This window comes from Vulpes lagopus, chromosome 3, assembly GCF_018345385.1.
Source record: "Vulpes lagopus strain Blue_001 chromosome 3, ASM1834538v1, whole genome shotgun sequence".
Taxonomy (NCBI): domain Eukaryota; kingdom Metazoa; phylum Chordata; class Mammalia; order Carnivora; family Canidae; genus Vulpes; species Vulpes lagopus.
In genome coordinates, this window is record NC_054826.1 from 150,244,829 (window position 1) to 150,271,593 (window position 26,765).

At 38.9% G+C, this 26,765-nt stretch overlaps 2 protein-coding genes across 3 annotated transcripts in view; one reads left to right on the top strand and one right to left on the bottom strand.

The window, feature by feature from the left end:
• The window catches only part of HS2ST1 (heparan sulfate 2-O-sulfotransferase 1), a 174,089-nt gene extending 160,398 nt beyond the window's left edge, over nucleotides 1-13,691 (bottom strand). Inside the window, exon 1 of one of the 2 annotated variants that reach the window (XM_041749034.1) lies at nucleotides 13,191-13,691. In XM_041749034.1, coding sequence (XP_041604968.1) covers nucleotides 13,191-13,314 — 124 coding nt within the window. In that variant the 5' untranslated portion in view covers nucleotides 13,315-13,691. The remainder of the gene's footprint in view (nucleotides 1-13,190) is intronic. The other variant, XM_041749035.1, reaches the window with a different exon arrangement.
• A 380-nt stretch (nucleotides 13,692-14,071) lies between these two features.
• SELENOF (selenoprotein F) overlaps nucleotides 14,072-26,765 on the top strand; it is a 49,140-nt gene continuing 36,446 nt past the window's right edge. The window contains exons 1-2 of the mRNA XM_041749680.1: nucleotides 14,072-14,369; nucleotides 22,884-23,051. Coding sequence (XP_041605614.1) covers nucleotides 14,295-14,369; nucleotides 22,884-23,051 — 243 coding nt within the window. The 5' untranslated portion in view covers nucleotides 14,072-14,294. The remainder of the gene's footprint in view (nucleotides 14,370-22,883; nucleotides 23,052-26,765) is intronic.

Sequence of the window (26,765 nt, forward strand, 5' to 3'; positions counted from 1 at the left end):
ACACATCTAAGCCAAACTTTCCAATCCAGCTTTATCCAACCAAAATTCTTATCTACACCTGATTCCCTTATGTATTTGCTCAACTGGTACAGAATTTCTATGGATGGGGAGGGATTAATTATCTGTTCCACAGACCTAAGCAGTTATCTCCAACATTAACCAACTTTTATAGCTTCATCTAGTGTTTCACAAACGAAGTATTCACAATTAAAAGGGCTGAGTGTAAGAGACAAAAATATATAGATGGAAAGATGTACAATTTGCTTTAAAGAGAAAAAGAACAGTCCTTTTGTATATCAGAGAGTACTCTCCCTGGGCTTTGAGTATCATGAGGCATCAGAAGGATGGAATCACTGTGGATTTATACTATAAAACTAATAAAGTTAAAACTTTCAGTTCATATTTGGCATGGTCCCCCTTCCAAAAGTCGTAGACATGATTTTCTATTCATATTTTGTACTTTTTTTAAAAAAGGACCCCTGAAATTATAAAAGTTAGAGACCTCACAAAACCTTGATCAGCTATGAATGAAACCAAATGGCAAAGCAGAATAAAAATAAATATATTCTAGATTGGGATTTCTTTTTTTTTTTAATTTTTATTTATTTATGATAGTCACAGGGGGAGAGAGAGAGAGAGAGAGAGAGAGAGGCAGAGACACAGGCAGAGGGAGAAGCAGGCTCCATGCAACAGGAGCCCAATGTGGGATTCGATCCCAGGTCTCCAGGATCGTGCCCGGGGCCAAAGGCAGGCGCCAAACCGCTGCGCCACCCAGGGATCCCTAGATTGGAATTTCAAATTTCAATCCAACTAAGGAGAATCTGAAACTTATATGTTATTATATTTAGAATATTACAGCTAAATGAAACAAAATCAATACAAATGATTATTTTATAGTTTACCATAATGAAAGGCTGAAATCCTATTAAAAAACTATTTCCTCTCCTCAAAAAGGGAGCTTATTATTCCACGGTTATGTTAGCTACTGTGACAACCTAGGAATATGTTTATGATCTGATGTTAAATGAAAAGATAAGGGACACCTGGGTGGCTCAGCAGTGGAGCATCTGCCTTTGGCTCAGTTGGCAATCTCAGGGCCCTGGGATCAAGACCTAGTGGGGAGCCTGCTTCTCCCTCTGCCTATGTCTCTGCCTCTCTCTATATCTCTCATGAATAAATAAATATTTTTTTTAATGAAAAAAATATTATAATGACTTTTATGTAAGAAACCTACGTGAAAGAAACTTGCAGAGAATAGGCGTGTTAGTACACGAAATAAGGATTCTTTCCTTCCCCTTTTTCCAAATAATCTATAATTACTTTTATAATTTAAAATTTTAAATCATAATTTTAAGCTTTGCCTATAAAGAAATAAAAATGACCTTGTATAGTTTTATTTAAAAAAAAAAAAAAAAAAGATTTGAGAGGGAGCGTGAGTGAGGGACACAAGCCCAGGTAGAGAGAGGGAAAGGGAGAAGCAGTCTCCCCACTGAGCAGGAAGCCCAATGTGGGCTCAATCCCAGGACCCTGGATCATGACATGAGCTGAAGGCAGACACTTAACTGACTGAGCCACCCAGGTCCCACAACCTTCTGTAGTTTTAAAACTTCTAAAACCAATTCCATACAATTCCAAAATATTTTTTCAAGTATTTTTTATTGTATAATTTTCTCAAGGTGACAACTTTGAAAAAAGAGTCTTATTTTGTGCCGTATTATTTTAAAGGCATACTGTAAATGCATTAGTTTCTTCAGAACTGCGCTCAGAAGCTTTTAAGGAAGCCAGGTCACCATACTAACTTAACCTAGATTGTTGCACTTTTCCTCTCTTCTGCCTCCTTCCTTGAAAAGAGCTCCCACTTCTTATGTCTGACAGTGCATGTGCTTTTAGTAGCCATCTTCCTTATCTATTATAAATGCTATTCTAATATAGAAAAAAGACTTGCTATTATGTATTACTATTTATTAAATCAGTAATTTTAATTATATAAGTCATACGTTAACATATTTGATCATGACCCTGGCCTAAAACAAAACATTATACGACTTCTGTGCATCACTTTATTTATTCAGGAATATGTCCATCCCCAGGAAAGATAATTAGGTTGCTACTGCTTAGGCTATAAAATGAATCAGTATATCACATCAGTTATGTGATACTGTATGTACTATGAACAACCAGAGAAATGGTTAAAAAAAAATTAAAAATAAAGGCAACAGCTCTCTTCAAAACGATCTTTAACTTAAGCTTTGGCAAGTTCTTTTTAGCCTTTAATGTTAATCCAACAATACTTACTTTAAATCATATTTGAAACCTGTAGCTTAGAAATGTCAACCCAGCCCAATTCTTCTTAGCTATCATGGCTATGCGAAGAAGTTATAAACTATCAGATTTTCTTAAACTAAAAACCAAATAGATTACTTACATACTATTATTTTTTTCTAAATAATCAACAATGTGGTCTTAAATTCTCTGTCAAAATTCAGTTAATAATAAATATATAAGGTTCTACCTTAACAGGTTTTACAGTGAGAACCACTGTAAATCCCAGAACCTGTAATATCATAGCAAGAACAGTATCACAAGGCATTTATGCTACAATATCATATTACCTCAATCCTTATAACTAAATGCCTGATTTTCCCAAACTGTCTTTTGTTATTACTAAGTTAATAAGACCTTTCCACTTCACTCTTATTGTGTAACCAAATGCAAATATGGAATGTTTCCTTGACTCCTTAAATAAAAGGCAGCAATGATGCTATTACTCAAAAATTTACCTCTGAGGCTGAAGTAAGTGTTTTATTTAATTGTAGTTGAGTGTTGAAAAATTTCTGATGCTGTGTCTATTATTTAGGAGTCTCATAATCTCAGCATTAAATCTATAAATACAATTTATTCTATATTCAAATAAAAAAGTAAGGAAAGTTCAAATTCCTCAATTAAAATAAAGGATACAGAACACATTTTTCCCCCTGTATTTGAGAATATGACAATGAATCACTGTGGGGAAAACTGACAATAAAGGAACTAGCACATAAAACTTTTCCATAGTGGAGAAATAGGCTTGGGCTCCTTTTTCCTCCACTAATTTGAGTATCAACACTTTTGAAAAAATTATTTAGAACCTAAGGAGTATTACACACACACACACACACACAGGAATTTCCTTGTCACAATTCAATTTAACACGCATTTTATAAAAATCCATCCTAAACTTCCAAGTTGGCAAAGAATAGTAGGAAAGAGTGAAGGAACTTCATTCATGCTAAAGAGCCAGGACTTTTCTGTAATTTTCATCAAAGTAAAAAGATGTCTAAAAAAAAAAAAAAAAGATGTCTATCTTTAGGAGCAAATAATAATAATGTCAGTGATTTTTATTCCTTCCTAAGTGAGGAAAGAAATAGTTAACCCGAATGCCAAATCTTTAACTCATGTAACATCATTATTTATCTAAACGCTATCAGACAAGTGTAATCCTACGAGATAAAGCACTGGACAAAGCCTACAGCAGCAAAAAAAGAAAGTAAACTCAGAACTACAAAAAGACAACTACAAAAAAAAAAGAACTACAAAAAGACAACAGCAACAAAAAGAAGGTAAATATATTATCACTATTAATAACTTGTAGTTTTTTTATAGTTTACAAACATTTTCACATTCACTACATCATTTGAAGATCATTTTATCTTCCCACTGAGGATGGCAGAAATAAGCAACATTTCTACTAAATGAAGTTATACATATAAAACACTAAACGTATGCCTAGGTTACAGTAAGTATTCAACAACTGTTAGTTATTATTATATTATAGATAAAGGTTCATGGGTCATGATGGCTTGCCATTGGTGGGAAAAGCAGAAAACCACTGAAAAAACATGGGCCCAATGGTAAAGAAGGAAGAGATTCAAATCAAGTAAAAAAAATAAATAAATAAAAGGGAAGTCAGAGCAGTCATGAGAAGGACTAGTTGTAGCTAGTCACAGGCTTAATTAGTCAGAGTTCTAACCTAGGACAAAATAAAAAGGGTGCAAATGACATTTCATCAATCAGACATCCGTGGACAGGTTTATCCCAAATCAGAGAGAGACTATCACTAGCAATTCCCAGGTTCAAAGCAAAAGTCACACATACCCCTAATTTTCCTTGCTGAGAAATCTACTATGAAACACAAATTTCATTAGAAGTATGTTTGCTTCTTTTGTTTTAATCTTCAAAACATGAAGGGAAGATAAGAAATTTATGTTCTAGAGGACAATGGTGAATGGTTTTTATTCCATCCTATTTAACAAAATGAAGAAGCTGTTCACATAAATATACCTTAAGATCATGTTAAGCCAGTTTTACTAATTAGCTCTTCTATGAAGGAAACAATTTAGCTACGCTGGCTTTCTGCCACAGGTGTATAACACACTGTATTTTATTAAAAACAATACTATGGTGTAATTAAAAATACTGGTAATTAGAGGCAGCTTCCTAAAATCTAAACACAAAATAATCACAAACTTCTCAGTTGTATTTGACCAACAATCTTCATGTCAAAATCAACTGTTGAACTAGTTTTAGTATAATATGAACAAAGCTAAAACAATTAAATGCAAGGCTGGAGGGGGATTTTATCAATTTTAATTCAACAATTCATTTTACTCAAAGCTCCAACATTCCTCCCTATATTCGAAATATAAGATTTATCAATTTATCAATGACTACTTAAGACATTGTCTTTTTACATTACACCTTAGAAATTAGAAAAACCACAGATAGCCCTACACACTAAGCTCCTTTCAGGTGAACAAAAAGAAGGGCTGAGTTTACAACTCTCTTTACTGAAGACGAGATAAAAATTCATTTTTGCGGTAGGACTTCAGTTATGATGTTTACACTGTGCAGCTAAATTTTTAATTCATATTTTTTAAGTTACTATTAACCAAAATAACACATACACTGTATCAAAAATATTAACTAAAATAATATGCATATTAAAACATGAAGAAAATTACAGCAAGGTCCATTTTAGTTACTTAAAACCTAGTGAAAATCTTAAAAGCAGTCAAAAGAAAAAGGACATTATGTACAGCTTAACAAAGATAATAATGATGCAGCCTCATAAGAAACAATGTGAGCCAAAGACAATGGAGCAACATTTGTAAAGCACCGAAAGAAAAAAAAAAAATATATCAACCTAAAATTATATACCCAGTAAAAATATCTAAGGCAACTAGGGACTTTTTCAGACATACAAAAGTGAAAAGAATTCATCACCAACTAATTTTAGTACCCTTGCAATTTTATTTGTTTCAGACAAAGAGAGAACAAATAGTGGGGAGGCACAGGGGAACAGGGAGAAGCAGACTCCCCACTGAGCTGGGAGCCCAAAGCAGGGCTCTATCCCAAGACCCTGGGATCATAACCTGAGCCCAAAGCAGTTGCGTAAGTGACTGAGCCATCCAGGCACCCCAGCATGATTAATTTTAAAGGAAATTCTTCAGGATTAAGGAAAATAGTACCAGATGAAAACCTGCATCTACACAAAGGAATGAAGAGCACTGGGAATGGAAAATGGATGACTAAATAAAAAACAGGAATTTTTAATCTCTTTAAAAGAGAACTATTTAAAATAACTATTATGGAACCTATATGTAAAGCTAAAATATATAATAACAGTAGCAAAAAGCCAAGAGACAGGAAATGGAAGTATAATTAAGGTTCTTACATATGACATACTATAATGTATGCCATAAACCCTAAAGCAACCACTAAAAAAAAAAAAAAAAATCACATGGAAGTGCACTACTTATAAATTAACAAATGAGATAAAATGGAATAGCAAAGTACTCAATTAAATCCTAAAGCAGCCAAAAAAAAGAGAATGGGGAAACAAGGAATGGATGGAGCAAATGCAAAACAAATAGGAACTCACACATTTAAGCCCAACCACATCAATAATTACATTAACAGTAAATGCTCTAAACACCACCATTTATAAGGAGGATTTTGAAATTGGATGCAAGCCCCAACTACATGCTGCCTATACAAAATTCACTTTAAATAAAAAGATACAAACAATGTAATATCAAAGAATGGAAAAAGATCTATCATGCTGACACTAATCAAAAGAAAACCAAAGTGGCTAATCAGATCAAGTAGGTTTCAAAGCAAAGAACATTACCAAGGATAAAAGGGGTCATCTCATAAAGAAAAAGGAGTTAATTAGTCAAGAAGACATGACATTCCTACACATTTATGCACCTAATCATAGTACTTCAAAATACATGGAGCAAAAAATAACAGAGCTTCAAGCAAAAACAGACAAAGCCACAATTATTATCAGAGACTTCAAAACCCCTGTCTATAATTGATGCAACAAGAAAGCAGAAAGATGATCAAGGATATAGAAGTACAACTTTACCAACCAATTAGACCTAATTGACATGTACTGCATATTCCACACTATAACAATATACATTGAAAAATAGTCACACAGTACACTTACTGAGACAGTTTATATGCTGAAGCATAAAACAAATCTAAATAAATTTTAGGATTTATGCAAAGGGCTTCAAAAAATTCAAATGTATGCTGCCCCCTTCCATAATACACAGTTGTAACTGGTAAGAAATTGCCAACTAAAAACCCCATTTCCCAACCCCACACTCCTTGAATAGTCCTCACCAATAAACTGAGGATAAGAGAGACCGAAAAGTTTAGAAAGGAGGACCTCCTCATCCTTTTCTTGCCCCTTCTCAGGGCTGACAGCAGAGAACTCCAAAGCCTGAATGATAGAACTAGATGACAAGAGTACCCAAGACCCTAATCAATCACCCATGTAGAGGAAAACTATCCACCAAAATAATCACCTAATACGTGAACAGACAAAAAAAAAAAAAAAGTTATTTACCGTGTTCAGCCAATAAAACCATGGGCTTTGTTTTAAAAGCAGCTAGTATCACTCTAATTCAGGAGTGATAACCTCTCAAGAGGTTTTTGGGTTTTTTTTTTTAAAGATTTTATTCATTTATTCATGAGAGACAGAGATACAGAGAGAGAGAGAGAGGCAGAGACACAGGGAGAGGGAGAAGCAGGCTCCATGCAGGGAGCCCAACGCAGAACTCGATCCTGGGTCTCCAGGATCACACCCTGAGCCAAAGGCAGTGCCAAACCGCTGAGCCACCCGGGCTGCCCTCAAGAGTTTTATAAAGAGTGACGTGATGTGATTTGATTTACATCTTAAAAGGATCACTCTAGCTTTTATATTAAGAATAGTCTGGGGATCCCTGGGTGGCACAGCGGTTTAGCGCCTGCCTTTGGCCCAGGGCGCGATCCTGGAGATCCGGGATTGAATCCCACGTCGGGCTTCCGGTGCATGGAGCCTGCTTCTCCCTCTGCCTGTGTCTCTGCCTCTCTCTCTCTGTGTGACTATCATAAATAAATAAAAATTAAAAAAAAAAAAGAATAGTCTGTAAAGGGGATCCCTGGGTGGCTCCGCGGTTTGGCGCCTGCCTTCGGCCCAGGGAGTGATCCTGGAGTCCTGGGATCGAGTCCCAAGTCGGGCTCCCTGCGTGGAGCCTGCTTCTCCCTCTGCCTGTGTCTCTGTTTCTCTCTGTCTCTCTCATGAATAAATTTTAAAAAAAGAAGAATAGTCTGTAGAAAGGCAAGAATGGAAGCAGACTAGTTAAGACATGGCAGTAATCCAGGGAAAAGATGATGGTATCTTGAATTACGGTGAAAACAGTGCAAGGGCTGAATAGTAGTCATATTCTAGAAATATTTGAAGGTAAAGCTAACAAGATTTTTCTGACAGATTAGATGCGGAGTGTGAAAAAAGAAAAGTCAAGTAAAACCCTGGCAACTGAAAGGAGAGAGCTGCAATCAACTGAAATAGGGAACATCAAAGATAAAATGGATTCAGGTTGGATGAGGCAGTGGACAGAGATATCAGAAAACCCATTTTGGACACTTTGAGCTTGAGATGTCTCTTAATTACTCAAAGACAAAACTCAAGTGGTTACCCAAATTCCTAGGAAATAAACTTGAATTAGAAATATATATTTGGAAGTTGTCAGCATATAAATCACCAACTGAGGGAGAATAGGGAAGAGTTCCAAGAACTGAGCCCTGGGCTATTCTTATGCTAAGAGGTTGAGGAGAAAAGGAGACTCTAACACAGGATTCAGAGAAGTAACCACCAATGAGGTGGGAAGAAAACCAAGAGTATAGTATCTTAGAAGAAAATCTATGAAAAAAAGAAAACGTGATCAATTGTGTTAAATTTTGCGGATAGGTCAAACCAAATGAAGACCAAAAATTGACCACAGGATTTAGGGAAACTACCGGTGAGTTTGACAATTAGAGTCAGTGAAACTAAACAAGTTTTTAGTTTTATTGCAAAGGGAATACAAAATATGGAACAAAGGTTGGTTGAGAAAAGGGTAGTCAAGAGAGTATTGATGGGGACGCGTGGGCGGCTCAGTGGTTGAGCATCTCGGGGCCCTGGGATCAAGTCCCACATTGGGCTCCCCACAGGGAGCCTGCCTCTCCTTTTGCCTATGTCTCTGCCTCTCTCTGTCTCTCATGAATAAATAAATCTTTTAAAAAAAAGTATTGTTTTGGTTTTGGGATAGAGGAAATAATAGCATGTTCATATGCTAGTGAGAATACTCAAGCGGAAAGAGAAGCGATGATTATAGAAGAATGAAGGAAAACTTCTGGAATCCTGCCTTGTAGGTTAGAAAACTCGTTCAGGTGCACAAGTGGCCCAACAGGCAGTTAATCTATGGTTAAGAGGCAGAGTGCATAAACACAGTTACTAGTAGGTGGGTAGATAATTGTAAATAATCAAGCTATAGTGAACAATGGCTGTAAAATCCAGATATCTATAAGAACATCCTTCAGAAGTGGTCTTCTGGAGAGCAGTGTTTGAATATTCATTATTTCAATTCCACCAGGTGCCAAAAAGCTATTAGAAGTCTTAATAGAGTGGTAGACAGACATCCTGGGATTACCTTAATTGAGATCAATTGTTTCCAGTGACTACTTCATAGCACTAGATATCCTATCCAGGACTCAAAAGTGAAGCACTAATTAGCAATTCTAGAATGACTGCATTCTAATTAATCCAAGGTCTTCTAAGCAGTAGATCCTGTGAAAATTTCCAACAATTTCAAAAGTAGAAAAATCCAGCATTCTTGGCAACATCACAGATATTGTTACATGATTTCAGGTACTTTAAATACTACCAAATTCCAAAAAGCAGTCTCAACCTTTTTCCTGGAGTTAGTTCACTAGTTTAGGAAGATTTTAAGAGTAAAAAGAGTAACACAATTTTCACCAATAAAGAGGAATACATAATCCATTCAGAGTAATTGTCCTCATTTAAAAGATTATGTCCTAAGGTTCACAAACTAACATAGTGGTGTTAAAGCATTTGAACAAGAGATACTATTTTAAATGTCTAGATCTTATAGAAAATAAAATCATCGGGACGCCTGGGTGGCTCAGCGGTTGAGCATCTGCCTTTGGCTCAGGGCGTGATCCTGGGGTCCAGGATTGAGTCCCACATGGGGCTCCTTGTGGGGAGCCTGCTTCTCCCTCTTCCTATGTCTCTACCTCCCTCATAAATAAATTAAATAAAACAAAGAAAGAAAGAAAAGAAAATCATCAAGCATATAATTCTAACACTGATATCACAAATTCATTGCACTATTTTCATCAGTCAGCATTAGCAACAGGTATCTCTTTGAGATTCAGAAAAAACTTTGTAAAAGCAACAAATTTGGATATGCCATTCTAACAGCTAAGTAAGTAGTAAGCTAAGTAACACTTTTCATTGGCTCCATGTTATCTCCCATATCTCATTAGAAAAATTAAGTATACATTTTAATAAAGTTTTTCAATATAACACCCCAGAGAACTTTTTACATAACTAATGTGTTTGTATCCTGAATGCAACTCACAGCTTGCATGTTATAAAATGCTAATATTAAAAACAAAGAAATAAAAAATGTGCTTCATTAAATACGAACCATCTACTGCAAGTCAGTGTTTCCTACCATTGAGGGGATCACATATGCCTTTGCAAATCTGATGAAACCTATGCATATAATTTCAGGGAATTCATGGATACCTTGAAGCCTATCATAGGTCTTGAGAGTTTAAGGAATCTGTAACTAGTAGAAAAAATGGAGTCCAAAATCAATCCAAAAACATAGGAAAATTTAATATATGAAAAAAAAAGGAATTGTAATATATGAAAAAAAGAACTGTAACATACAGAGGAAAACAGATGATTCGTTAATATATTATTTGCCATAAGTTGCTATTCATTGAAGAAATAATCTCTATAAATGTATAAATGCTTTAATGAACTAAATGTAAAAAATAAAAATTATAAGATACTATAACAAAATATAAAGAATGTACATAATCTTGGTTGGGAAAAAAATCTTCCCAAGTAACAAAAGAAATCTACTTCCCTAAAATGATAGATTTATGTAAACTTTAAAACTTTTGCATAAGCCTGGAAAAACCCTTACACTTAGAGAAAACAACTCCAGACTTTTATGCTACAACAGAAATAAACTATTTCAGTCATTTCATTGTGTAATATAATTATATTCATTATTTAGATATAAACAAGGAGCAGACATTACACTAAACCAATTTCTTTGTGTCAGAAATTAGATTTTCCCAGAATTATATTCATTCTTAGCAATAAATGCAATTAAACATTGATATTACTATTTAAAAATTCTATTCAAACTGCTAAATCTTGGTCTAATGTCAATATAAAGTCCCAAGCAGCCTGGTATTATTAAAGAAGCACTTGATTTGGAATCACACGTACCTGGGCTCCAATCCTGACTTTAGCACTTTTAGCTATGTGGTCAAGTGTATAACCTATGAGCCTATTTCTGCATCTGTAAAGACAGCTTTCTATGGTGTTCTTGGAAGATTACATAAGAATATCACATATGAAAGCCTGGTATAGAGGCTATGGTCAAACTATGTCTTCTGCTTTCCTTCCCAAAGGAAGATTATTAACTGGTAATAACTCTTTTAGTACTGCTTTTTGTAAGGCTTTTCTTTTTAAAAAAAAATCAAAACTGCTGACATAAAGTTACACATTTTACTTGCCATGTTTTTGCAGCTCCAGAGCATTGATAGTTCCAGCAAGCGTTTTGTATTTGAGCTCTTCTTGGCTCATTTTTGAGTATTTGGTTTGATCTGTACTTCCTATTTCTGATGAAATTTAAAGGTTTCTTGTAAACAATCATGAAAAAAAAACACAAAAACAAACAAAAAAAACAGACCTTCTACCTGTGGCTTTCTACACGTTAAGATAATCCTCTCTTTAAAAATCAATTAGGTTGTGTCTATGGAAACCACTTTCAAGTGTTATGAAAAAAATCTGAGGCATAAAAAAAAAAAGAAAAAATTGAAGTTATCCTAACCACTGCAATGTGTTCAAATCTTAATTTTAACATAACTTTCAAATTTCTCTAAGAGGAGTCATTTTTTTTCTGTAAAGTTGGATCATTAATGAGGCCAGAATATGGCCCTGAATGCTAAGTGGATCCAAACAAAAAGGAAACGTGTTTTGGTCAATTTTCAATGTTGAAGGTGAATAATTTTTCCATCACACAAGACACATTAATAAAATCATGGTAAATAAACTTAGTATCTCTTCAAAATTGTACAGGTTAAGTTTTACCCTAGCGTTGAGGACTGGAATTATCCTCAGCTCCTCCTTCAATTTTAGTTGCACTTCGATTAGATTTGATAGATTGCTCTTTAAAACGTTTCCAAGCTTTTTCCAAAGTCTGCCAAAACTACAGATAGGCAGCTGTATTTCTAACGTTACAGTTATTTACTAATACTTTTTCCTTCAGGTTAATTATCATCCACAGCAGCTCCTGGCTGTCACTTGGTCTAAACGATTTTGCTGCTGGTATTTTAAGTGCTTGCTTCTCAAAAAGTATTTCAAAGGCTGCTGGGGTGAAAGTATATACATAAAATCACTTCGCATTACTTCTCCATATTCAAACTACCGCCTCTTGAGCCCACTTTTAAATGCCACGTACATTTTTAACACCGAAGTGTATCGCAAACATTCTTTTAACACCTCCTCCCCATCCCAAACGCCTCCCAAATGCCAAAGTCCCCTCCTGATTGGATGGTGCCTATTACCCGTGCGTTCTGCTGGTCGTTCACAACTTCATACCCCAACGTTACACAGTTCAGACCCCTCCGCTCATTAAAGTAAGCACTGTTAACTCCCTAGTTACTTAAGCATATGGTGTATTAACTGTGTAATCTTACTCTTCCTTTCACAAATTTAAGTCTTTTTTTTTTTTTTTTTTTACAAATTTAAGTCTTAACTGTAATTCCCCTTCAGCGTTCCCTCCTCCTATAAGCTCACTACATCATTCCTGGGGGCCACGGACATACATATTCCTATTCTTAAACCTGAATGTTAATAAAATTTAGCTTTCCCCCGCAAAAAAAAATATTTTTTTAAAGTAGTTAAATGCCAGGATGCCTCCTTCCAGGATCACGCTGAAGCTTTGTATTTCTTTCCTGTCCTACCTTGGCAGCCTAGTCCTCCCGTCGGTTGTGTGGTCCCTTGCTGCCCCCAGCACAAGAGTGCAACTCACTACAGTGTATTTCTTTCACTCCCCATCATTCCCAGTATCTCCCTCCATTTCCGAGCATCTATCCCTTGGTGAACCTGTCCGTCCCCCCCCACCCCCCCAAGGACCTGTATCCAGAGGTGCCCACATCCCAAATCAGAATACCCCTGGACTGACACTGCCCGGGCTGGCTTTCAGCAGACTCCAGGAAACACCCGAGGCTGCGCGTTTCTGCCTCCAGCAGCAGTTCCCGCTCCCAGGGAGTTCGGTGTCCTCCTGCCGCCTCCCGATCCCCCTTCGGCACGGGAAAGCCCACCTTGGCGACCTCGCGAGCCCAGCACGCCGCTCCAGCTCGACTCACACCGTCCCCAGAGCTTGTGTTTCCGACGCCCCCAGCCCCAGCTCTCGCTGCAAGCCCTTTCACCCTCTTGCCCCCCACCCCACCCCCCCGAGCCAGATCGCAGGTTTAGACCCAAAAAGCCTCACTTGCTCCGGTTGCAATGCCTCCCTATGGCCCGGCCTCTTGCACACCACTCACCCCGGAGGGGCTCTGCTGCTTACCCAGCTTCGATCGGGACTCCTCCAGGTTCTGGATTTGGTTCTCCAAGAAGAGCATCGCCACTGCGAAGGCCACCACCGCCAGCAGCTGCAACTTGGGCGGCATCATAATCCTAAGGAGCCCCATGAAACCCGCTGCTCGGGATCAAGACATACCGCGGGGGGCGGGGAGCGGGGCCCCGGAGGCGAGGGGGACGCCGGGGGGGAGCCCACCCAGCCGGGAGAGAACGGCGAGGAGAGCGCGACAGCCGGAGAAGCACCGCAGCGACCCCCCTTCTCGCCTCCCCGGTCCCCCGCCCCCAGGCGCCAGCACCGACGCCGCCGGTGCCCGCTTCTCCCGGACCGACTCAGCGGCCGCCCCCTCCGGAAGCCCGCGCAGCAAACAGCGCGAAGCGGCTGCCGGGCTCTCGCCTCTCCTACTGCCTCAGTCCCCGACCCCCGCGCCCGCCCGCCCGCCTGCCTGCCCGCCCGCCTCCTTCTCTTCCTTCCTTCCCTCCCTCCTTTGCTCGCGGCCGCGCGCTCCTCCGCCAGCGCTGCGGCTGCGGCTGCGCCGCCCTCGGCTCCGCCCCCTGCCCATCCCCCTCCGCCTCCACGCGCACGCATCCACGTACGCTGCTCGGCAACCAGAGGCCCCGCCCCCTGCTCCCGTCCCGTGGCTCCTATTGGCGCGAAGAACCCCGGGAGCCTCCGCTCGTGGTTCGTGTTCCGGTTGGTTTCCCTTGCCAGGGGTGTCAACCAAGTCGGCATGCGATTGGGTAACCCTGGAGAAGGAGGCCGGCCCAAGCCGGCGAAGGCGGGGTTTCCTGGCGGCAGGACGAAACGCCGTGAATGAAAAGAAGGAGCCCGGAGCGGCTCGGACTTGGGGGGTTTAGCAGAATGCCTGACAGGGGTTTTCGAAAGGACCCGGCGATTTTATATTCATCCCAAATGTAAAGATGTGTGACGGCCTTTTAAGCTTCCATTTACCCTTAGGTAACAGCCGTCTCCGCGGAGTAGGGGGTTTGATGGCAACGGCCCTTGGCAGCCTGCTTCGGATCAGGCTCCGGAGTGGACGCCCCTAGCGGAGGGGTCCTCCGGGCAGCCGCAGGCCGACGGCCGAGCGTAGCGATGGCGCCTGGACCCGGCGGGCGGCTCGGGCCGGCGCTGCGGCTGCGGCTGCTGCTGGCTGCGGTCCTTCAAGCGGTGAGTGGCCATCACCTCCGCGGCGGCCCGGAGCGAGGGGGGCTGTTGCGCCGGGGAAGACGAGACATTCAGTCCTGCGTTGGTAGCCACACTTGGGGAGAGTGCGAGGACTGGGCTTCCTTAGCGCCTGCTGCGCCCAGAAGGCGACGTGGCTTCGTTCCCGGGTTGATGCTTCCCTTCCCTTCCCTTCCTCCCTTCCCTCGGTTTCTAGCGGTTCCTTCTCCCGACTTCTAGCGGCTTTCTCTTGACTTCAGAGTATCTTGAGTAGTACTTAACCTTCTTTTGAGTAGCGCTTCTCTTTTGCACCTAAAAACGTGTAAACCGCACAGCGTGGGGGGAGGGGGGGGGAGGGGGGGCAATAAATCCCGGAAAGGAATGAAGATGGTTTTCCAACGGGCAGAGGACAAGGGACTACTGTTGCTTCTGATAAGACTTTCGAAATTTTAAAAGGGGCAGCCCCGGTGGCGCAGCGGTTTAGCGCTGCCTGCAGCCCAGGGCGTGATCCTGGAGACCCTGGAGCGAGTCCCACATCAGGCTCCTTGCATGGAGTCTGCTTCTCCCTCTGCCTCTCTCTCTCTCCCTCTGTGTGTGTGTGTGTGTGTGTGTGTGTTTCTCATGAATAAATAAATAAATCTTTAAAAAAAAAAAAAGAAATTTTAAAAGAACCCCCACCACCACCACCACTACCACCAAATCTTTGGTCCAGGCTACACTTCCTGTTTCCTTTTTTCCTTTCAATGGTCAGTGGCCTCTAATTTCACCGTTAGCGTTTTCTCTCTGGTCTCTCTTATTGACGTGCTGCTGGATGCATTTCAGGGCCGTTTGTGGTTTTAGACCGTGTTGTTGCAGTAAAGGAGCCACTCGATACTAGAGCATCATTTATCTTTGAAAAAAAATTTTTTTTTTTTAATGCTAGCCTTCATCTCGTTTAAAGTCGGGCACTGTTAACGTTTCTATGTAGTTCTTCACTGGCGCAACAGATAACGCTCTTAATCTTTGAATGAGGAAGGGCTGATTTTTGTCTTATTTTTCTATTCACTCGTGCACAATTAATATTGGTTAATTCCTCCTGAGAAGGTTGCAATCCGTGTTTTGCTACGTGAATGACTTGTTTTTGTCTAGGCACTGTGTAGGAGCTTTTACACATTTCATGAATCAGCTCAATTCTTCGAGTATTCTCTTTGCTGACCCTTCTGAAAAGTTCTTCTCCTAGGAGTCCTGGTCTCCTTGACCCGTGCGAAGTTTAAGGGAGTTAGGGCCTGTACCGAAGGCCTCTACAAACAGCCTCTGCTTTTCTTTCCTCGGAGTGTTTGAAGATCGTGCCTTTTTGTTTCTGCAACCCCTAAAAGATGGATTTTTAACTTCTCTAGTATTACAGTATTCTCTTATTCAGGCCTTTGGTGCCTTAGAAATTACTGGAAGACCCTTCTCTAAACTTTGTACTGGAGTTTGTTTTTGTGTGTGTGGTTTTTTGTTGTTGTAGTTCTTTTTTTTTCTTTTTTTTTTTTTTTTGCCAATCTTAGGTAATTTGAGTTCACCACCTTGCAAAGATAAGGAATAACATTTTACATTGACTTTTCCTGATTTTTCTATCTTTAATTATCAGTGATGTGTAACCATCCCAAAATTTGGTGGCTTAAAATAAAAATTTCTCATAATTTGTCAACAGTTCCTCTGTTGATCTCTGGCTCATTATGGAGCTATGTTGAGCTAGTAGGTCAGCTGAACTGAAAGGTCCAAGTTGGCTTCGTTCTTAGTGCTGTCAGCAAGGGTGACGTGGTTCTCTTTCATGTGATCTCTCATCTTCCAGTAAGCCAACCCAACTTCTTTTCACAGCAGTCTCAGAGCAGCACTCCTAAAGAGTAAAAGCTGCAATGGCATTATGACCATTAGGTAATCTACCACTGTGACCATCTACATCATGTAAGTCAGAGAGTTGGGTATCATCTTTGACTCTTTTTTTTTTTTTTTTTTACATGTCTCATATCAGGCAGTTACAAAGTCTTATCAATCTTTCCTTCCTAAATAGCTCTCAGATCCTTGTCCTTAATGTTAATCCCTCATTCAGACCACCATTATTTCTCTCCTTAGCATTAATCGCCTCCTGGTTCGCTCTTCTAATTATCAGAACCTAAATGGTTGGCTTTGTCAGCTTCCCAATTGCCCAACCCAGTAAGTAGTCATTTTAAAAGTCATCTTCACTCTCTGAACCCAATTAACCATTAAACCCTTGAAAATCTCCAAGCCAGTTCACTTAATTCTGGATCTACCAGCAGTACCTAAAATTTTGCTTGCCCACAACAGCTTCCTTAAACCAGGTTCCATATTTCATTTTCTCCCTTTCTAATCCAATCTCTACAATGCATTGAAAGTTGTCTTTTTAAAACTTAAATCTATTATTATTAAAATTCTTCAGTGGTGGGACGCGGGGAGGGGGCGGGGGCTCAGCCTTGATTAAGCATCTGCCGTCAGCCCAGGTCCTGATCCTGGAGTCCTGGGATCAAGCCTCACCACCCCACTCACCCTGCCCTCCTGATTCCCTACTCAGGAGGGAGTCTGCTTCTCCCTCTCCCTCTGCTCTTGCACTCACACTAGCTCTCTCAAATACATAAAATCTTTAAAAAAAAAAAAAGTCTTCAGTGGTTCCCTGTTGCTTTTAAGGTGAAATCTGTTCTGAACCTTCCTTAACAAGGCCTGTTTCACCTGATACTTACTTGTCTAGCCAGGCTTAATCCCCAGAACTTCTGCAAGAGCCAAAAAGGTAGAGGTGAAGAATTGGGGTCATTTGTTTTAGCATATCTGACATACCATATTCTCCCTGTCAGGCCTAAAGTAAAGTGTTTAGGTAAAATGTGAAGTTGAATTTCATACCATTTCCAGATAGGCAGTCAGAAATACTCTTCCTTTGCATATTCTATCATCCTGTCTTACCCTCTGTTATACAGATCCACAATCTTAAGAGCACCAGGCCTCTGCGTGTGTTTTTGTATCCCTCCACTCGCCCTGCTCCTGTGCCAAGAATGTAGCTAAAGGGAGTGCAGAGACCTTTTTTTGGTATTTTTTAATATTGTGCCTCATATGATTCAGTAAAAAAAAACATCCCTCAGAGGTGTGAATGGCCTCCTAAGTAGTTGACTTGTGTTCCTTGCTATCAGTATCCTTAGGATGTCTATAGTTTGTGTGGATTGGTGATGAACCCCACTCACTTCCACAAATACAAAATGACTCCAAAAATCGAGTCCTGAGCAGTTCACCTTTGTTGAACTAGTTTAACTTCCCCAAGGTTTATTTCTCTTTCTTCAGTAATGAGTAGTAGTGTTAACATAAGGCAATACCTTAAGAATGAAAAGGGAAAAAAAAAAATAAAAAAAACAAAACAAAACAAAAAAAAAAAAAGAATGAAAAGGGAAGTGTGGGGGATTGTTGGAAAAAATACTAAAGAGTTATAAAACTGCGTTTCACAGTGCGTCTGTGGGGGAGGGGAAAAGACCAGGTGGAACATGTTGGCAGTGTTTTAAAAAAAATCTTTGGAACCTGACATGAATAAAAAGAGAATGAGAGAATCTCTTGGCACCTTGAGGTTGAACTACCAAGATGGAGAGAGGACTTAGCCCCTACTTTTGTTGATTTATACCTCAAAGTCCTTAGACTAACTAAACAAGTTTTTACCATTGTGCCATGTGTAGCCCTAATTTAAAGTTAATAGCAGTGTATCGTCATCAGCATTTCAATGAGGTGACAACTGGGAGGATATAAAGTAATTCTGAAAATGCATTCTGAGTATGCTTTAGCATTAGAAAAGTAACATCATACAGGAGGGGTTCTTAGGAGCACCCCAAAACTAAGTGGTATTCAAGTCTTCATTCATCTCCTACATATTATTTCTTCATATACTGGAAGCAATATGGGATGATACTCTGTATCTTTGATCTTGAGATGTAACACCTCATCCTTCTTCACAAGTTAAACTCCTTGTTCCTATGGACCTCACAATTGTAATGGCCAGCATTTTTGTTATTATTCATAGTGGTATATACCATAATGATATGTCCAGGATTCTGGGAGATACAGTAGTTAATAATAAGGGTTTTGAGGGCTGATCAGGATTAGAATCTTGTTGCTAAAGACCAAGTGAACAAGTCTGGAGGCAAGGCCAAAAAGAAGAAGTGGTCCAAAGGCAAAGTTCGAGACAAGCTCAATAATCTGGTGTTGTTTGACAAAGCGACATATGACAAACTCTGTAAGGAGGTTCCCAACTATAAGCTTATAACTCCAGCTGTTGTCTCTGAGAGACTGAAGATTCGAGGTTCTCTGGCCAGGGCAGCCCTTCAGGAGCTCCTCAGTAAAGGACTTATTAAACTGGTTTCAAAGCACAGAGCTCAAGTAATTTACACCAGAAACACCAAGGGTGGAGATGCCCCAGCTGCTGGTGAAGATGCATGAACAAGATCCCACCAACTGTACATTTTGGGAAATAAAACTTTATTAAATGAAAAAAAAAAAAAACTGTTTGCTGTGTTGTCTTTGATTACCTTAACTATCCTAAGCCTGTGTTTCCCTGTCTGTAAAATGGGGATAAAACCTATTTCATAGAGCGGTTAAAATTAAATAATAGTGATGGAAAGTGTGTGGCAAAATATCTGGTGCTTTGTGAGAACCTGCTGTAATGGTTATGTTTCTGGTATTCGTTTTCATGGGTTCTTCTGTAAACCCATCTGTTTGGTTTAGTCTCATTTTTGAAATCTGTTTACAATTGCATGAGAATCCTGAGTTTTCTGAGATTAAGGACCAATTAAGAGACAACTAATATGTATGTATAATAGGATATATATCTATACCAGACTTCTGCCTGAAAAGATAATGTTACAGTATGGCTAATCCAGTTTCCCTGTCTACAGTCCAAATCTACAAAGAAATAATACTAGAAAAATAAACCAGTTAGTAATGTATGGGGGGGGGGGGGGAATGGAGTCTCTTAGCTTGTCAGTCCTACTTTGAACTGGAGAAATTAAATTTATATGGTTATCCCAGTCAGGGTTAGACTCTGTATCTTTCTTAACAAGTGTGACTGATTATTTTAAATTTTAATGTTTAGCCTTAATTAAGGTGCACATTTAAGTGTTATTCAGTTCCTTTTTGGTAATAAAAAATGAGCAGGAAATAATTTACAATTTTGAACTCCTATAGTATTTAGCATTTGATATTTATCAGTGAAATACTTAAAAATATGTCCCAATATCCTTAGATTCAAAGCCTTGAGGGGCATCTGGGTGGCTTAGTAAAGCATCTAACTTAAGTTCGGCTCAGACCATGATCTCAGGGTTGTGAGATGGAGCCCCACATCGGGCTCATGCTGGATGTGGAGCCTGCTTAAGATTGTCTTGCTCCCTCTCTCTACCCACCCCCAAAACAAAGCCTGCAGAACTAACTAATGATAGAAGACCAGAAAGAAGTAGTTCACTCATGAAACTCAAGTTAATCTTGTATATCTTTACTACGCTTATTCTCTATCTCATGTCTAATAATTAAAACATAAGTAGTGTTTTGTAGTTCTTAAGAGGGTTGAAAGTACTGGAAATTGGGAATAATGCAGACATTTATCAAGTACCCACAGTGTCCTGGGTAGAACTAGATGTTTCCTGTACTTTTTCTCCTTTAATCTTCAAAACTCTGTGAGATAAATGGTAGTTATTCCTATTCAGAAATTCAGAAGTAAGGTTGTTCTGTGCTGGCATTTGAATCAAGATGTCATCAGACTCCAAAATACATGTTTTGCATATTTATGCCACCTGTCAGAAGCTCAATAGATACCAGAATAAAATCAAATAATATGATTGCATGATCATTCAAGATTTTTGTTTTGTAAAATATGCTTTGGTAATAACAATTTCTTATATTGTTAAGCAGTTCGTGGTTTCAAAATGATTCCACTTTTATTGCCTATTTTAGTTACCATAGCTGCAAAACACACCACTGTAAAATTTAGTGGTATAAAACAATTATTTTGCTTTTAGATTCTGTGGGTCAGCAATTCAGACAGGTCACAAGAAAGTTGTGTGTTCTATGGTATCTCAACTGAAAGGGCTGAAAATGAAGTTCTTTATTCGTATGTCTACTAATTGATGATGGTTGTCAGCTGGGAGCTTCAGTTGCTCTCTACATGGGACTTTCCATGTTGTCCCTCTAATTTAGGTTACCTTAGAGCACAATGGCCAAGTTCCAAAGGTGAGTGTTCTGAGAGAGGCAGAGACACAGCATGTAGGAGCACTAGCCACTCAGGCTGTTTCCTTTTTTATGACCTGCCCTCAAAAACCTCATTGTATCCCTTCTTTTATACTCTGTTCATCAGAATCAGTCACAAGCCCCTGCCCAGATTCAAGGGGAGGAAAAACAGACTCCTACTTCTCAGTAGAGGACTGCCAGTCACATCGTAAGAACAGCATATGGGATGATGTGTATGTGTTGGTGTGGCCATCTTCGGAAAATACAAATTAACCTGTGAAATAGGTTAATATCACTAATCAAGAAATTACTCAAAGTACTAATAAAGTAGCCCTGTCTTAGGTGCTTCCCTTAAGACTGGGATCTATTTTGAATATACATACATTCCACATTATTACTGAGATAAGATCAAAGATGTATAACGAATCAAATTAGGGTATTGACCAGCACAAGCCCAATGAGTTAGTTGATCAACATTTTCAGAAAGTATGTGAGGATTTTGATCTACCCGGTTTGTCTAGAAAAAGGTTGGCAAACTAGCTAGTGGGCCAAAATCAGCTAGCCCTGTTCCTGTAAAGTTTTATTGGAACACAAACAGTCATTTATTATTGTCTGTGACTGCTTTTGGGCTGCCATAACGGAGTTGAGTAGTTGATTTAGCCACCAAAGCATTATAGAATTACTATCTGATCAGCTTCTTGGACGTAAGTTGAAGTTCACAAGATGAAAAGGGAGTCTTAGATGTAGGAAAAGTATGAGCAACTGTATGAGTAGGAATTTTATTCTTCTAGGAGTTCATTATAGCTGAAAGTAGGGTGGGATTGGAGAAGTAAAGTTAGGACTGGCAGTGACCATGTAAGCCACTGAGGCAAAAAATGATTTGAAAGCTCTTTAAGAAACAGAATTGTCAAAACTTGTTAACTAATTGCTTATGAGAATGGCAAAGAATGTACAAACTAAGATGACTGACCTGGGCAACAAGGTGGTCAGGGAAAATGGTGCCATTTTGCTAAAATATCAGATACATTGGGAGGAATAGATTTAAGCAGAAAAGATAAGTTTCACTGTTGGAGATTTTGAATTTGCAATGCTAATAGAACATATAAATGAGGTCGGTTAGGCTGTTGGCTTTAGAAGTTTGACACTCAAAAGACTGAGGAGTTTTCAATAAGTGGGTATTTGAAGCCTTGGGAAAGATGCAGTCATCTATAGAAAATATGTAAAGCAAAGAGAGCCAAAAATAGAAATGAGAAACAGCAGCACTTAAGGAGGACGGCCCTTGGAAGGAACAGCTGGAGCTAGAATAGTTTTGAATCCCTTACCATCTAGTGATTTTTGGCGAGTTGAGTAGAATGGTTGGATCAGAAGCTAGACTATAGTAACAATTCAGAAATGGCAGAATGTGGTGAGAGCAATTAGAACCATGAGGCTTGAATACACTGAAGAATTGAGTTACCGATTAAATTAAATCCCTGTGGAAATGGCAGAAGATAGATTCCCAAGCATGGGTAGAGAGATTGACCTTAGATGAAGGTATACTGTATTACAGAGACATGCATGAAAGAATGGATAAGGGAACAGAACAGATATTTTTGAAAGCCTGCTTTTGTCCGTCGTTCCGATTGCTTGCTTAAGTCATTTCATTCATCTATACTGCAATCTACTTTATGTAGGAATTATTGCCCCGTGCTTTATCCGTGAGGAAATTAAAGCCAAGGGAGGTTATCTTGCCCAGGATCACACAGTTTATAAACAGTGGAGCTGGTACCTACACTCCAAAGTTTTATTTCTGACGCGTTCCTGCTCTTCTCACTCCATTCTTTTCCTCGCCCTTCCCCCTGCCACATGTTAGTGAAGATAAGTCTGTAGGATGTGGTAGAGACCTAGAGGTTAATGTTACTCCATAGGCCCACATCAACAGGTGCTAAGTTCTTAAAATGACATGGGAATTTTTCTTCTTAAGGAAATTCCTTTTCAAAAAAATTCTAAATGTCTAATAGTTTTTTATATGCAATATATATACTATAAACTATTATATTTTTGTTAATTCAGATTTCAGCTAAGCTGAAAGATGGCAGATTCTTAAGAAAAAACTTTGTCAGGGAATTGGGAAGAGCCAAAGACTCATAAGGTTATAAAGTTTAAAAATAATTAAGAATTTGTCCCCAAATGAGGCATTTCAGTAATTCATCTCTACTGTGTTCAATTTTGACAACCCTAGGTTTTCCTTTCTTGGAAGCTTTACAATGTAAATATGAAATAGTGTTTTATTTCTCATTATTTTATTTTCAGGTGTCTACATTCGGGGCAGAGTTTTCATCAGAAGCTTGCAGAGAATTAGGCTTCTCCAGCAACTTGCTCTGCAGCTCTTGTGATCTTCTTGGACAGTTTAACCTGCTTCAGCTGGATCCTGACTGCAGAAGGTGCTGTCAGGAAGAAGCACAATTTGAAACAAAAAAGGTATGTTTTCTAGTATCTTTCTTCCATTAGTTGGTGTAGTTGAGATCAGGTGAAATGTTAATTTGTGTCAACTTAAGTCTCTAGCTTTTACATGTTGTAATTTTAGAAAGTCAACTGATTTCTGTCTGACCCACTAGATCAATTAAAGCAACTGGGAAGGAAAAGTTAAGGTTTATATACCAGGACCCCATTCCACCATGGTTGTTTAGCAAAGGGGTTGCAAAATTACTATAGAATGCTTGGATTCTGAAGTTATCCAGTATTTCTAAACTTCTGGCTACATGAAGACACTTCTATTCATTTGTAATAAGAACTCAGTCTTAAAATAAAATTTGAGATGAAAGTATAGCACCTACCACCTGTCACAGAATTATAGGCAGTGAACTATAACTTACCTTAACAAAGAATATGGTCTGTTAATAATATTTACAGACACTTGATCTCATCTTTAACACCTAAAAATAGCCAAGGATAGGTAGTTCTGTCTAATAAAATCTATGTTTTGTCTCATTGTTCAAATTAATAGTAAACTTGTTCGATTTTTAAATCTTTTCACGAAAGCCCCTACACTTTTTAAAATAGAGACATGACCTGAAAAGATCATTTATATATGCCACATAAAACTGAATTAGTGAGTTCCCTGTATGGGGAGGGGGGGTAGTTAGCAACTCTGTTATGTTTCCTTTTCATGTTCTTTCACTTGTACATACTGAATTCTGTTTTGAAATGTTACAGTGTATAAGGCTTTCCATAACTATCTTACTAGTCTTACTAGGTAGTAAAGGTTTTTGTATCTTATTGGGTAGTAAAGGTTTATTTCTAACACCAAGTATAATTTTATCATTCTAAAAGAAAAATAAGCAAATGTTTTAAAATGTTAATATTTAACCAGAATTTAATATTTGATTTCTCCATTGTGAACCTGAAATTCCAGCTGTCCCAAAAATAGCTTCCAAGTCTTCTGTGTTTTTCATTTTCTTGGATTCACATATACCATTGATATGTTTTTCATGTTTAGAAGATTTCTATACATATGAGTTAGTCTTCATTGCATATAAGGTCATATCTAAACAGTTTTTAAAAACTTGATTTTAGGGATCCCTGGGTGGCGCAGCGGTTTGGCGCCTGCCTTTGGCCCAGGGCGCCATCCTGGAGACCCGGGATCGAATCCCACATCGGGCTCCCGGTGCATGGAGCCTGCTCCCTCTGCCTGTGTCTCTGCCTCTCTCTCTTTCTCTCTCTGTGACTATCATAAATAAATAAAATTAAAAAAAAAAAAAAACTTGATTTTAAATAGATTTAAGATGTAGGACTTAACTAGTTTAGTAAGACCCCTCCCTTGATTAAGGGTTTTTTGTTGTTGTTTTCTTGGTTTTTTTTAATGAGATATTCACATGAGACAAATTGCCAAAGGAATCTGTATGTCATCTTCTAATCATAATACTGTTCTATGATCCATACTACTACTTAGTCAACAATGATTTCCTGAGACACCAAACTTAAAAGAATTGAATAAAGGTGTGTTTATCACATACCTCGTCATGTAATTAGGGTAAATTGAGAGGTTCTGTCATTTAAGTGATATCAGATATTCCTTATTTTTAGTGTTGTTTGTTTTTTGTTTTTTCTTTTTTCTTTTTTAATTCATAAGAGACACAGAGAGAGGCAGAGACATAGGCAGAGGGAGAAGCAGGTTCCTCAAGGGGAGCCTGATGCGGATCTTGATCCCGGGACTCTGGGGTCACATCCTGAGCTGAAGGCAGACACTCAACTATTGAGCCACCCAGGAGTCCCTATATCAGATATTCCTAAACTGTAAACCAAGTGCATATAAAAGCTATTTTTACTTAACTACCCTCAGTAATCCTTCATGGCATACCATTTTTATGTTATACTTTTGCTCAAACCAGACTTGAATCACACACTTCTCAAATTATATTCCCATTCAGTTTTAATTATCACTTGAGCTCTGTGTGGTATCTTGATGGTTCTCAGCATTTAAAATAACCATTGACAAGTAGTCTACCAGTTAATATATGTCTAACTGGTTACAAACTGAAATAATTATCAATTATTGCAGGCACAAGTGAGCCTGTATGCTAATAAAACTTTTATGCTGTATCCATTGTTTTTTCTTTACTCCTTGTCCCTCATCTCTACAATGTGCATACTTCTCATTAAGCATTTGCTAGCACACTGTTGCACAGAACCGGTGAATGGTGGAACCAAAACATGGCAGAAACATTTAGAAATGTAACTGGGCATACAAAAGTATGGCATTTTGGACAAGCTGCCAATTAAGTATAGAAGTAATACTTGATTTAATGTGTACAGTACAGTACTGCTCTCTACATTATTGGTATATGATCATATATAACATTATATACATTTTTTAATCTCCACCCTAGCTTAAGGCTTAATTTTGAAATCATAGTTTAATTTAGTCTTAGTTTGATAAAAGTAAAAATCTGCAATATGTAGACTAGTGCCTTACATTAAAAATTTTTAAGATACTGAGTATTTTTACTCAGTAAATGTATTTTACTCAGTATTAAAAATGTCTGAGTGTGTGTAAATCATTGTGAATATAAATTCTTCGGAAGAAAAAATTGTACTTTATATACAGGAATGTTTTAACAATTTATATATACTGTAAGACCCATTGGCTACCACAGCAGCTATGTGGAATATTGCACTGGAGTACAGACAGATGAAACCCTAAAGAGCAGATATTAGATAAGCAATCCCATAGATAACTGTTACCCGCCCCCCCCCCCCCCCCCCCCCCACCCATGACGGAACAGCTTCTACTTGAGCTGTCTTCAAAGATTTAGTTCAAGTATCCATGCTTCTGTGAAGGCTTCTAATTTCAACTCCCTCAGCTTTCCACCACTAGTACTCCAGATTATGTTAACTATACCTCTATATTCCCAAAGCATTGAGGATACCTTGATATGCACTTACCTTCATTCTACTGTATCTATTGTTTTGTTTTTCTTTCTCTTCCCATAAATTATGCTTTTTGAAGTCTAGGACAGTTTATTTCTGAATCCCCAGCCTTGAGCATATAGTATTTCATAAGTTTTTGTCCTTGAATGAGGCTGTTTTTACTAAGAATAAGTTGGAAAGGTGTTTGTTTTTTGTTTTTTGTTTTTTGTTTTGTTTTGTTTTTCATTAAACATTTACTGTAATACCAGGCACCAAGCCAGGCATTGTTGATATAAAAATTGAAGGGCATGGAGTGCTTGGGTGGCTAAGCATCTGCCTCTTGATTTGAGCTTAGGTCATGATCTCAGGGTCATAAGGTAGAGCCCTGCATCAGGCTCTGTGCTCAGCACGGTCAGATTGAGATATTCTCTCTCTCTCTTTCTCTCAAATCTTTAAAGAAAAAAAAAAAATTTGAAGGGCAGTCCCTGCCCTCAAGAGCTTACAGTGTAGTGGGGATATAGACCAGTAAGCAGGCCGGTAAGCCCAGAGCGATAGGTGTGGTACGCTAGCAGAAAGGGGAACAAAGCTTGGAGGAAGTGAAATCTAAGTTGAGAATTGACAGAAAATGTACCCATGTGGGCAGAAGAAAAGGAAATCAAAGTGGCATCTCTGGATATAGGAGACTGGGACCCAGAGAGCAAGGTGGCAAATGATGAATCCAGACAGGCAAGCTGGAACCAGGACATCATGAGTCTCACAAGTTATGCTAAGAGGTCTGAATGTTTT